This window comes from Pipistrellus kuhlii, unplaced genomic scaffold (genome assembly GCF_014108245.1).
Source record: "Pipistrellus kuhlii isolate mPipKuh1 unplaced genomic scaffold, mPipKuh1.p scaffold_m20_p_3, whole genome shotgun sequence".
Taxonomy (NCBI): Eukaryota; Metazoa; Chordata; class Mammalia; order Chiroptera; family Vespertilionidae; genus Pipistrellus; species Pipistrellus kuhlii.
In genome coordinates this window covers 78,284,306-78,297,646 of record NW_023425529.1, presented here as the reverse complement: position 1 = coordinate 78,297,646, position 13,341 = coordinate 78,284,306, and the positions used below count along the sequence as shown (strand labels likewise).

The 13,341-nt window shown below is 37.7% G+C and overlaps 1 protein-coding gene and 1 long non-coding RNA gene across 3 annotated transcripts in view; one reads left to right on the top strand and one right to left on the bottom strand.

Annotated features, from left to right (window-relative positions):
* UBE2N (ubiquitin conjugating enzyme E2 N) overlaps positions 1-10,360 on the top strand; it is a 46,091-nt gene extending 35,731 nt beyond the window's left edge. Inside the window, exons 2-5 of one of the 2 annotated variants that reach the window (XR_004991539.2) lie at positions 8,373-8,619; positions 8,807-8,947; positions 9,111-9,257; positions 9,644-10,360. Coding sequence is in view for 1 of the 2 variants with exons in the window: in XM_036458685.2 (XP_036314578.1) it covers positions 8,373-8,619; positions 8,807-8,947; positions 9,644-9,684 (429 nt within the window). In the remaining variant the exon portion in view is untranslated. The remainder of the gene's footprint in view (positions 1-8,372; positions 8,620-8,806; positions 8,948-9,110; positions 9,258-9,643) is intronic. The other variant, XM_036458685.2, reaches the window with a different exon arrangement.
* LOC118730635 lies at positions 10,023-12,738 on the bottom strand. Its single transcript, XR_004991540.2, has 2 exons — positions 12,555-12,738; positions 10,023-12,275 (listed from the first exon to the last, which is right to left on the bottom strand). It is a non-coding gene; the product is annotated as an uncharacterized LOC118730635 (long non-coding RNA).
* Between the last annotated feature and the right edge of the window lie 603 nt (positions 12,739-13,341).

The following is a 13,341-nucleotide window of genomic DNA, read 5'->3' as shown; positions in this document are numbered from 1 at the left end:
CAGTGATAATTTAAAGTTTTTCTAAAATTTTTCTCACTATATAAGCTAAGTTCTTCTTAATGATCTCTAAGTAACTTCATTATAACAGGATTGTTTTGTGATTTAACTAGACTAACCCCACGTGGCTATTGAGCAGTTGAAATGTGGCTAGTTGGAATTGAAGTGTTGTAAGTATAAATTACACATGGTATTTTGAATGCCTATATTGATTACAGGTTGAAATGATACTATTTTGAATTACCCATCTCTTTTTACTTTATAATGTGACTATTAGAAAATGTAAAATACGTGGCTTGCATTATATTTTTGTTGGATAACACTGCTATAGAGTAAAGCATTCATCAACCATTTCTGTCATGGTGTACCTCTAGCTGGCCTTATGACTTATAAGTAAGTAGTATAGTTAGAAAATTGAGGACAACTTTGGTTCTCTTTCTAATCCCAACCAGAATACATGCAGTCAATTCTATAATGAGATATATAATGGGATATGATGAGATATTTTATATATATAAATCTACCTAATAAAAGAGTAATATGCAAATTAACCATCACTCAGCTACGCCCACCAGCCAATCAGAGCAAATATGCAAATTAACCCCAATCAAGATGGCTGCCACCACAGAGAACAGGAGGGAGGCTTGGGTTTTCTGACAATGTAGGAAGCCAAGCTTTCCACATACCCGGTCCTGGCCTCCACTCAAGGATACAAAGTTTCAATTATAGAAGATAAATCCCAAGAAAAATGGTGGCAGCCACGGAGCTGGAGAGAGCAGGCTAGGGTTGCCTCTGGTGATGGAGGAAGCCAAACTTTCTACCTGCCCAGGCTACAAAGTTCCAATTATAGAAGGTGAATTAACCCCAAGAGAAATGGCTGTGTCATGGAGCGAGCAGAAGGTTTGGCTCCACTCCAGGCTACAAAGTTTCAATTGTAGAAGATAAATACATTCCAGATACCAGGGCTTCCGCTTGGGTTGCAGGAGGGCGTGGCTGGCCTGCAAACCACAACAGGCCCCTCGCCCAGGCCACCCAATGCCCCAAGGGAACCCCCATCCTGATCCGGGACACCCTCAGGGCAAGCCAGCTGGCCCCCACCTGAGCACCAGGCCTCTATTCTATCTAATAAAAGAATAATATGCAGATTAGCCGTCACTCCAACATACAAGATCAAGATAGCTGCCCCTGTGTGGTCAAAAATCCTGCCCCAATGTGGACACAAGATGGCCAGCAGGGGAGGGCAGTTGGAGGGGGACCAGGCCTGCAAGAGAGGGCAGTTGGGGGCAATCAAGCCTGCAGGGGAGGGCAGTTAGAGGTGACCAGGTCAGCAGAGGAGGGAAGTTGGTGGCAAACAGACTGGCAGGGGAGCAGTTAGACATAAGTCAGGCTGGCATGGGAGTGGTTAGGGGGTGATCAGGCTGGCGGGCAGAAGTGGTTAGGGGCAATTAGGAAGGCAGGCAGGCAAGGAGTTGGGAGCCAGCAGTCCTGGATTGTGAGAGGGATCTCAGATTGGAGAGGGTGCAAGCTGGGCTGAGGGACCTCCTCCCAATGCACAAATTTCGTGCACTGGGCCTCTAGTATATATATATATATATATATATATATATAATTCATTGTGTTAAGTAAAATGGTTATAAAAAAAATGTTAGGGGTACTCAAAAACGTCATTGGTAACATTTAAAAATGTCCACTCACATATACAGGGTGAACTTCTAGATACTTTCAAATAGTTTACAGTTGTATAGAATGAAAATTTGACTTTTGCTTTATTTGTAAATGAGTCCCTGTTTGTTAATATTTTAGAATCATTTAAAAGATGTAGTCACAGAGGTTGGAGTAGATAGAGTAGCTATCATTTGAGGCATCTCTCAATTTTGACTTATTTTTATGATAAAATTAATAATTATTGATTGAGTCAGCTTTTGGGTGTGATGAACTACAATATCTACATTTGGCATTATATTAGTCATATATTTCAGTTTTGTTTCAGATAATATTTTTTATTTTACTTTTATTTTTGTTGACACTGTTATAGATGTCACCATCTCTCCCCCTCTCCCCTCAACCCCTACCCCTTTGCCCACCTCCACACATCTCCTGCCCCCCTTTCCCTCTGGCCATCACCATACACTATTGTCTGTGTCTGTGGATTATGCATATATGTTCTTTGGCTAATCCCTTCACCTTTTTTTTCAGAATATTTTAAATGGAGAACAACCTAATTGCTATACAGATGATGTGTTGGATATATATATATATATATATATATATATATATATATATATATATATATATATAAACTGGACCAACTTTTCTTATACGAAATTACCATTCTTTCTAAGACTGGTAATTATTTACCTAAAAAGTCACTGTGCTTAATTCAATCCTTACCTTACAAAATGTATGAGAAATCTATTTCTCACAGTCTGGAGGCTGGGAGTCTGAGATCATGATGCTGCCATGCTTGGAGGAGGGCCACCAATTGTTAATGAACTTAAAAATGGGAAAAGTACTAGTTAATGGGGTTTAGTTGACAAGTGTTGTAATATACTTTAGTATAATTCTGAGATTTGCTTTTCTAATCACAATAAATCTGTTGATAATCAGATCAGTTTGATAGTTCGATATTTCTTTTTAAAGTATTTGCAACATGAACTGTTGTATACATTCTGTGAGATGGGACAGTTTCCTTGAGACTTAATCTTGTTGCCACTTAAATCCATACTCTGTGTACTTCCTTTTCTTCTCTCTCTCTCTCTCTCTCTCTCTCTCTCTCTCTGTGTGTGTGTGTGTGTGTGTGTGTGTGTGTGTGTGTGTGTATATATATATATATATATATATAATTGATTTCAGAGAGGAAGGGAGAGGGAGAGAAACATCAATGATGAGAGAGAATCATTAATCAGCCACCTCCGACCAGCCCCCTAGTACGGTTGCGGTGTGCTGGGAGCAGGAATTGAACTGTGACCTCCTGATTTATAGGTTGACACTCAACCACTAAGCCACACTGGCTGGGCCGCTTTTCTACTTCTTAGTAATCAGTTTCCTTTAACATAGTCTACAGTGCTTTCTGCTGCATGACTTATGCTCCGTTATGCTGGGATTCAGTTTTAGGATTACAAAATGCAACTAAGGGTTATTCTGTTTTCACTAAAACAAATGCTGTTAATTAATACATTTTGACATTTGTTAAATTGTATTTTGTTCTTAACCTACATTCCTTTTTAGTTGGTTATATAAGATTATGGCCTTCTTATATGATCCATTTGTCAAGTCCTTTACAATGTTATTTCATTTGATCTTCATAGAAACCATATGAGAAGTAATGTTAACTGTATAGATGAAGCTGAGATTCTGAGAAATGTAAATTAGTTGCTCAAAAATATAGTTCAACAATGCTGTTAGGAATTTGAACTTGTTACTTCTAGACTTGAAAAAAATCATACTGTATTTCACTGTCTTTCTACCAAAGAGAAATATAAAACCAGAAGGTGTTCTACAGTTAACCCTGTGTTGAATAGTAGCAGGAAGGATTTTATTTCCTATCTAGTTTTTGCCTTTTTAGGGGAGGGAAATCAACACCAACTTCTGTGGGTGAGACTTGTCCATTTGGTTTGGATTTGATTCTTTTTCCCTCCTATAATTTATGCTGTGGGTTATTTGACTACAGTGCCATGTAGTCAAGTAATTATGCACCTCTTCATTGTATCAAAATCCATTAGAACTTGAGAGCATATCAAACTATTTCAAAAGTCTTTCATACCTAAAAGCTTATTCTAGAATGTGTTCCAATTAAATCTTAACAATTTGATTAGGCCATGTGAAATGTTTAATATATACATTTTTTAGAAAGACCATCTGATTTTGAGGGTGGACTGAAGATGAAATGATTGCTGTGTCTGTCTTGTTGACAGTGTACTGAGAGTGAAGTTGAAGCTATTTTGGGGTATGATCTTGGAGGCCTTCTGGCAGCTTTTTATAGCTTTGAACAGAGTTGCTACTATTTTGTGTAATCAGGGAGTGGTGTTTTGGGGCTCTTGGAACTCAGCTTTATCTTTTTTTTTCAGTTTTACTCCTTATGACATTTTAAAAATATGAAGACCTGGAGCAAAACAAAAGGTTAGAAGTGAGAGGTCAAAATAAAAGGAATTTTAGCATCCAGTTAAAAAGACCGGCCTCTTGTTCTAGCTACATATTGGAGGACTTCCCAAGATGGGAGAGGCTTCATTATTGGCCTCTTGAGATTTTTAATGCTATAAAAAATTTTTACTTTCAACCTACAGGACATTTTCCTGAATGTGATTTACAGTATTTTAGCTTTCATTGCCACATTTAAGACAAAACATAGTCTTGAATTAATGTACTAAAGGCATTTCTTTAAGTGGCTATGACTTTAACACATTCCGAGGAAGGAGTTGATTTTATATTGCATCTTGTGACTTTCAGTATATGACTGCTGACAGGTTTTTTTGTTTTGTTTGTTTGTTTAGTATATGAACTGTAGGCTGTAGAGCGAAATGGTATCAGGTGTATAATTTTTTTTAAAAGCAAAAGCAGTGTAAATATAGTGTTCACATTCATTTTTTTTTTATATCTAAAAGCATAGGTTTAGTTGTGTTCTAAATGTTTAGTACTATTGATACATTTTGCTTATTCAAAATGTTGAAAATCTATTACTAATATATATAATACACATACTGTTGTCAGTTTGTATATTGAATGTTAACACTTTTCTGGGTAGAAATAATTTATAAATAGACGTTAGATTATTTCTTCCCACACCTGAAATTATCCTTTTGTTTTCTTCCTATGAAGTGCATATCCTGCTGTGAATAACACTGCTTTAAGGTTAATGGTGAAATTCTCTCCTGGCCAGCATGGGTCAGTGGTTGAGCATCGAATTATGAATCAAAAGGTCATGGTTTGATTCCTGGTCAGGGCACATGCCTGTGTTGTGGGTCTGATCCGCAGGGAGGTAGCCAATCAGTGATTCTTTCTCATCATTGATGTTTCTATCTGTCCCTCTCCCTTTCTCTCTGAAATAGAAATATATTTTAAAAAGAAGATGACATTCTGAGTTTATTCCTTGTTCTTTATAATATAAAATAGATCATAATTCAAGTATTTATTGTACATCTATTGTTATAGGCACTCTTTGAAATGCTGAGAAATGAAGCAGTAAATAAACCATGCAAATCTCTCCTTTTATGGCACTTTCATTTCTATTTAAGTGATATATATGTAATATTTAGTAGTGCTGAAGAGATAAAGTAGGGGAACAAGGATAGGGAGGACTTAGGGTAATATGCAGCTTTTGCAGCTTCAATCATGGGAGATTTTACTGAGAAAACAGATTAGAATGAAGATCTTAGGAGATGAGGAAGTAAACATATATCGATAGAAATTTGGAAAGAAGAGCGAATTCAAATCCCCTGAGGGAGGAGTGTGCCTAGCAGACGAAGAATTTAAAAGAAGCTAGTCTGGCTGGATCACAGTGGGTGAGATTGGGGGTAAGGTGTGGAAAGCATAGCTGAAGATGAGTGAAAAGATCATTTAAACTTTAAATTTTAAAGCCTCTTGGAGGTGGTGGTGTATTACAATGACTTCAGGTATATTTTAAAGTTCAAACTAACAAAATTTGTTGATCAGGTTAAATGTGTGGAGTATGAAGGAAAAGGTGGATCAGTTGGAATGATGGGTCTGTGTTAACTGATATGAGGAAGGCTTTGCGAGTAGGAACAGGTTGAAGGTGACAGTCGTGCTAAGTTTGGGATGCTTATTAGATATTTAAAATGAGCTGTCAAGCAGGCAGTTATGAATAGAAGAGGCAAGATCGGGATAGATTTGTGCTGGATATGATTTTGGAGAAACTTCAAGTACAGAGTGTATTTAGTATAAATCAATTGTGCTAGATGAGATCACTACGGAAATGTATAGACAGGAAAGAAACCCTAAGAGCCCTGGCACACTTCAGCTTTAGGGTGTTGGGGGGATTAGGGAGGAATCAGCTAGGAGGTTGATGCCAGACAAATCTGAAAAGAGCACCCAGAGAGTTGTGGGTACAGGAAGCTAGATAAAGTCTTGTGAGGAGGCCTAGCCAGCTGGGTAAGATGTTATATTTAGGTCAAGAAAAATGAAGATTGCCCTAGCCAGCTTGGCTCAGTGGATAGAGCATCAGCCTGCGGACTGAAAGGTCCCAGGTTAGATTCCTGTCAAGGTCACAAGCCTGAGTTGTGGGTTCAATCCCTAGTGGGGGGCATGCAGGAGGCAGCCGATCAATGATTCTCTCTCATCATTGATGTATCTATCTCTCCTTCTCCCTTCCTCTCTGAAATCAATAAAGAAATATTAAAAAAAGAAAAAGAAAAATGAAGATTAACACATTGGTCATTTGATTTAACTATGTGAGGAATCATTGGTGACTTTTTTATTTTTTTATTTTTCTGTGCTCTTATCCAGACTTGGTGTTAAGTTTGTTTTTTGTTTTTAATTTCTTTATTGGTTAATTGTCCTCATCCCCCTATTCCCATCCTGAACCCCTCCCCATGTATGCCCCCACCTCCCTGTTGTCCATGACCATTGGTTAGGCTTATATGCATGCATACAAGTCCTTTGGTTGATCTCTCCTCTTTCCTCCACTCTCTCCTGCCTTCCCTCTGAGGTTTGAGAGTCTGATCGATGCTTCCCTGTCACTTGGTCTGTTTTTGTTCTTCAGCTTATGTTGTTCATTATTTCCCTTAGATTGGTGAGATCATGTGATACAAGAAATACACTTATAAGAATAAAAATGAGACAAGCCATAATGATTACTTGCCGAGAGGCAAATGAATCAGTTTGTAGTGAGTTTCTTTCTGGCCAACAGTTTTTTTTTGAGTCCCGATTTTAATGTCGAACATTTCTTTGTGTGTACATGTCAGCCATGATATTTCACTTCTGGGTGGTGGACAAATGGTAGTGATGCAGGTCCAACTGTCTCTGGTTTGGTCCTGGTCATCCTTCAGCAGCACACAGCTACTGTCTGCTAGTATGGCAAGGTGTTGTCAGCGTCTTCCATTTCTGGACTGTTTCTCTTCTGTCTTCATGGCATTGGTGACTTTAATAAACACGTTAGTGGCTAAGCCTGATTGGAGAATTGTGCTCAAGATAGGAGGGGAGAGATTGGAATCAAGCAGGTATAGATAACTTGAAAGAGGAGTGAAATCATGAGGCAGTAGCTGGTAGGGAGTCAGGTCAAAGTCAGATTCTTCTCTTACTGGGAGAAACCACAGCAAGTTTGTACAGTTTAGAGAAAGACCTACTAAAAGGGGAAAAACATGATTTAGGAGAGGAAAGAGATGCTAGAGCAATGTCCTTGAGTAGGTGAGGAGGAGTTAAGATCTAGTTCTTAAGAGGAGAGGTTGGCCTTAACCCAGAGTGATAGCCATTCCATCCATAGGGACAGGAGAAAAGGCAGAGCACAAATTTAATGAGTACAAATGCTACAGAGAAACTTCAGGAAGGTTTGGTTTTCTCATGAACTATTGAAAGCAAAGACATCAGCCAAAAGTGAGGATGAAGATGGAGAAGTCAGAGGTTTGGAACAAGGAGGAAGAACGTTACAGTTTTTTCCGAGAGAAAACTAATATGATAGTTGGGGACCAGTAAAGGTCCCTTTAAATTTTATCAATCTTAGAGACATAATTGGCATGGTTGTATATTATGTTTCTCTAGACCTGATTAGGAGGGGAGATTTTCAGTGGCTTTAAAACTAATTTTACTTTTTAAACAACTTGGTTTTTTTTATTTTTTAATATATTTTATTGATTTTTTTTTTACAGAGAGGAAGGGAGAGAGATAGAGAGCTAGAAATGTTGATGAGAGAGAAACATCGACCAGCTGCCTCTTGCACATCCCCTACCGGGAATGTGCCCGCAACCAAGGTACATGCCCTTGACCGGAATCGAACCCGGGACCTTTCAGTCCACAGACTGACGCTCTACCACTGAGCCAAACTGGTGTTGGCAACAACTTGGTTTTGATAGAGTTTTAAAAGGCAAGTTGCCTTAGCTATGTGGTAATCCTAGTGTTATTTCCCTCTCCTCCTCTTTCCTTTTAAGTATAAAATCAGTTTCATTAGTCTAATTTATCATTAACGTATTTGTAGACATTGTACCTGGCATGTATATGTCACCAGCATTTACTTGTAGTTGCAATAGCTGACTGATTATTTGAATGGCCTTTTCTGTGAACTTTGTGTTTTATAAGCTACATAAATACCCCATCAGGAGATAAGAAAGGTTCAGTTATGTTCAATTTTAAGAGATGAGCTTTCTAGTTTTTACATAGGTGTCTAAGTGACATTTGTTTCACAAATGTGTTATGTTTTTCTGTTGTAGGAAACCCAGCGTTTGCTGGCAGAACCAGTTCCCGGCATTAAAGCAGAACCAGATGAGAGCAACGCCCGTTATTTTCATGTGGTCATTGCTGGCCCCCAGGATTCCCCCTTTGAGGGAGGGACTTTTAAACTTGAACTATTCCTTCCAGAAGAATACCCAATGGCAGCACCTAAAGTACGTTTCATGACCAAAATTTATCATCCTAATGTAGACAAGTTGGGAAGAATATGTTTAGATATTTTGAAAGGTAAGTGTTACCATTATCATTATGCACTATTAAGATTTCTTCATTTTGTCTTAGGCATTCCATATTGAGAATCTGTACATTATAATCTTGCCTTATCCAAAGACCACAGAGGTCTGTGGGAGGGCAGTGCGGCAGTTCTGGGGCTGGTTATCCCTGTTTGATCATTCTGGGCCTGTTGCCTTCATAGATAAGTGGTCCCCAGCACTGCAGATTCGCACAGTTCTGCTATCGATCCAGGCTTTGTTAAGTGCTCCCAATCCAGATGACCCATTAGCAAATGATGTAGCGGAGCAATGGAAGACCAACGAAGCCCAAGCCATAGAAACAGGTATTTAATATTCTCTTTTACACCATCTCCACTTTTTAAACATACCTGTACTACCTTTAAAAAAAACTTCTTTTAGAGTCTTAACAAGAAAAAGGAAATATAAATTAAAGGGAATAAATCAGATCCTGCTTATACTATGTAAATAAATACCTCTTAACAAAAGATTTTCACGCTTGATCTTATGACCTACTTACTACGTGACCCCCAAGTTTAAAGACAACATGTAATTGGGAGATCTTGGACTCCTGTGTAACCACGCCTAATTTAACAAATACTGACTGTCTACCATTCATCTAGCAAATACACAAAGGTAATGGAAAACTTTTGAACTCTTTGAGCTGTTTTTGCAAGCCATTTTATTAAATTACATTGGTTTATGTAGCTAGGGACTTTGAAATCAATAAGCTTTTTCTACAGATTATAACAGAATTAGTGGGGATCATTATATATCTAGAAATGAAGGTGACAAAAGGAGATAATTCTTTTCATTCTGTTGAATTTTGTAGAACTTTTGGGAATTAAACATATACTAATAGACAATCTTTCTGTCCTAGTCCAGATTATGAAAAATAGCATGAATTTAACAGATAATAACATGATATTTCCATAATTAATATGAGAGTGTTTGCTTACTGTAGAGCTTGGAAAGTAACATTGAACTAAGTAAAATAATTCCATGTTTGTTTTTGTCTACAGCTAGAGCATGGACTAGGCTATATGCCATGAATAATATTTAAATCGATCTGATCATCAAATGTGCATCACTTCTCCTGTTCTGCCAAGTCTTCTTCCTTTTTTGTTTGCATTTAATGGACACAGTCTTAGAAACATTACAGAATAAAAGCCCAGACATCTTCAGTCCTTTGGTGATTAAATGCACATTAGCAAATCTATGTCTTGTCCTGATTCACTGTTATAAAGCATGAGCAGAGGCTAGAAGTACCATCTGGACTGTTGTGAAACGTTTAAAAGCAGTGACCCCTCTCTGCTTTTATTCATTTCTCCCCATCATGGTTTAAGTATAAAGCACTGTGAATGAAGGTAGTTGTCAGGGTTAGCTGCAGGGGTGTGGGTGTTTTTTTGAGGGGGTAAGTAGTTTAATTTTAATTTTATGGGCTCCTTTCCCCCTTTTTATGGTGATCTAATTGCTTTGGTTAAATGCAGCTAACCAGTTCTTTAGAATATGCTCCCTAGCCAAGTCTAACTTTATTTAGATTCTGTAGGTGGACAAGCTTGATTATTTGAACCAAAATGGGAACATTAAACAAACACCATGGCCCTCACAAATAACATTGTGACTTTGCTGTCAAATGTAGAATCCCTCCTTCAAGAAAAGCTTGTGACCATTTTGTATGGCTTGTCTGGAAACTTCTGTAAATCTTATGTTTTAGTAAAATATTTTTTGTTATTCTACTTTGCCTTTGTACAGTTTATTTTACTGTGTTTATTTCATTTCCCCAATGTGACAATTGTATTTAAAAATTAAACTAGTGAAATGTTCTGTTTTGGTCTTTACCATCCGACAAGTAGAATGGTAAGTGGTGGATTATGCTAGTTTCTTTCCACTGATGCAAATTTGTGTTATGATATCACTTAATGGAGTATTTTTAAGTTGGTTGTGAGCATGCATAAAACATCCATATCTTAACATTTTTTTACCTCCTTGAAATTTGAAATAAATGTGTTTGTGTTTGATTAGCTAGATGAGCATTGGTGTCTTGCCACAATGTTTGAAAATTACTGTACATGAGAGTCCCAGCAAATCAGCAGTGTGACTGACTTTGTTAGGACTTTCCCATGTTGTGCCACATTTGTGACAGGCATTTGGGTTATGACCCTTTCCTTAGTTCTTGTCTGAAAACTTCATGTAATCACTGATGGTGTTATTAGGAAACACCAATCTGATAAGCATTTGGGATTTGCTGAGACATTTGAGTCTTCCTAATAGACCCAAGGAGCAAATCTTAAGCTGCCAGTTTGCAGAAGTATCATCAGAAAGGCTTCATTTGAGAGTGTCAAATTCTCAATTACTTATTCTTATATTTATCCCTTTAGTATTTGCTATGGGAGCTCCTTTTATTTTTTAATTTGATATTCAGTAATTTTTTTCATCATTGACAGAGTCCTATGCCCCACAAAACTGTTCTTTCCCCCTCTCTATATCTAATTCTGATTGTTGTTATTTTGAAGTCATCAATGTAGCCAGTTCTAAGTATGTATATGTTAACCTATGGGTTGGAACCCTTATCTCTTGCAGTTTCAAGGTAATGGATATTGTAGCCCATCTGAATTTCCCCCACTTTTAATCTCGTAACTTTTGGAGTTTCTTCAGAATGTGGTGTATTTTATTGTGCTCCTATGTAAGATGAAGAATTATCTATTAAAATTACATTTTCAACATACAAAAGTTTTTTATGGCTGGTAACTGGTATCCTACTGAGTAAATGCATTGCTTGGAAACAAATATAAGTTTAATTCAGAATAAAATTGTTTATAACCTGAATATTGTAAATTTAAAAACTATTCTTAGGCTATTAGAGAGTGTTTTAGAACTAAGGAAATAATCTTATTCTTGGGCTAAAATGAATATTCAAGGTGGCACTGCTCATGATGATAGCTAGTCTCATAGTGAGTTATAATTCTAAAATTATACATTTAAATCTATTGCACTATAAAAATCTGTCTAAAATAGGACATGTCTACTAAGTTTGTAATAGAAGTAATGAAATGGAATAATTCAGTTTTCATTTCAAATATATAAATTCCTAATGTCTTGGCATTATGTTTTTTTCCTTTGTAAATTTGATGAATCCAGATTGTTTGGTAAAATCTGCTTTCTCAAGCTTTGGATTGAAACAAGAGTCAGTGTGTTCACTGAGCTTTCAGAGGATTTCAGGGAGAGGCCTACACAGGGTTTGTAGCTGTCTGGATTTTCGGCCTATTTTTCTTGGCTTCCACAGTGTGGTTGGTTAAACATTTTAAAGTCATTGCCAACATTTATGAAAATTGGGAATTTTAATAAAAATCCAGAATATTGGTAACTTGATCTTACTATCTGGCAACAGAGGACATGACCCACCTTTGCATGTCACTGGCTGGGAGGAAGTGGCAGCCTTGTCCTCTTATCCAGTGGCTCTGCAGTTGGCTAAAGTCTCTCCTGCCTCCTAGCACACCTGCTTCTTTATGCAATCCTGTTTTCTTAAAAGTCTTTGACTTTGTAACTCCTAAGCTTAAGGAAACAATTTATTTGACAAATAAAAGTCTTTAATGTATGTTCAAGACCTGACTATTTGTTGGGGATGAATAGAGCCTTTCTTTCCCTCATGGCCTTTTCTTCTTTTTTTTTAATAAGAAAATTTGTTGATTTTTTTTTTTTATATATATATATATATTGATTTTTTTTTTTTACAGAGAGGAAGGAAGAGGGACAGAGAGTCAGAAACATCGATGAGAGAGAAACATCGGCCAGCTGCCTCTTGCACACCCCCTACCGGGGGATCTGCCCGCAGCCAAGGTACATGCCCTTGACCGGAATCGAACCCGGAACCTTTCAGTCTGCAGGCTGACGCTCTATCCATTGAGCCAAACTGGTTTCGGCCCTTATGACCTTTTTAATCTAATGAGGGAGGACAATGGATAAATAGTTGCAGCTGTCTTGGAGAAGGGAAATAAGTTCTTGGGAAGGCTGCTCTTCTGGAGTCCAGCCACATGAACACGTCCAGGCAGGGGCAACAGCATGTGTGAAGTCCTGGGAGCAAGAAGGAGGATCTGCATAAACCAGGTGTACCAGTTAATGTGGATTTTATAATGAAAGAAAACACCATAATTTCAAGAGAAACACCAAAAGTGCTTTATTCAAAGTAATGTCCATTGCTAGCTACACATTTCTGCCATCTTTCAGGTAATTTGTGGATACAGTCCCAATAGAACTTTTCTTGTTTTGAGGCAATCCATTCAGAGACCCAATTTTCCACTTCTTTATACATTTTGAAGTGCTGCTCAGAAAGTGCATGTGCCAACAGTCAGAACAAGTGGTAATCTGAAGGAGCAAGGTCTGGTGAATACAACAGGTGGGTTAATACTTGCCAGGCAAGATCATTTAATGTGTCTTTAACTGGTTTTGAAGTGTGTCATGGTGCATTATCATGAAGCAAAATTACTTTGCAGTGTCTTCTGGCACATTCTGGTCGTTTCATGATCAAAGTGTGGTTCAAATGGATTACTTGTTGTCAGTAGCGATCAGTATTAACAATTTCACCTGGTTTTAGAAGCTCATCATACACCACACCTTTCTGATCCCACTAAACACGAAGCATTATCTTCTTTCCCAAGCGATTTGGCCTTGCAGTCTGTGTTGATGGTTGACCTGGCTCAACCCATGATTTTGTGCATTT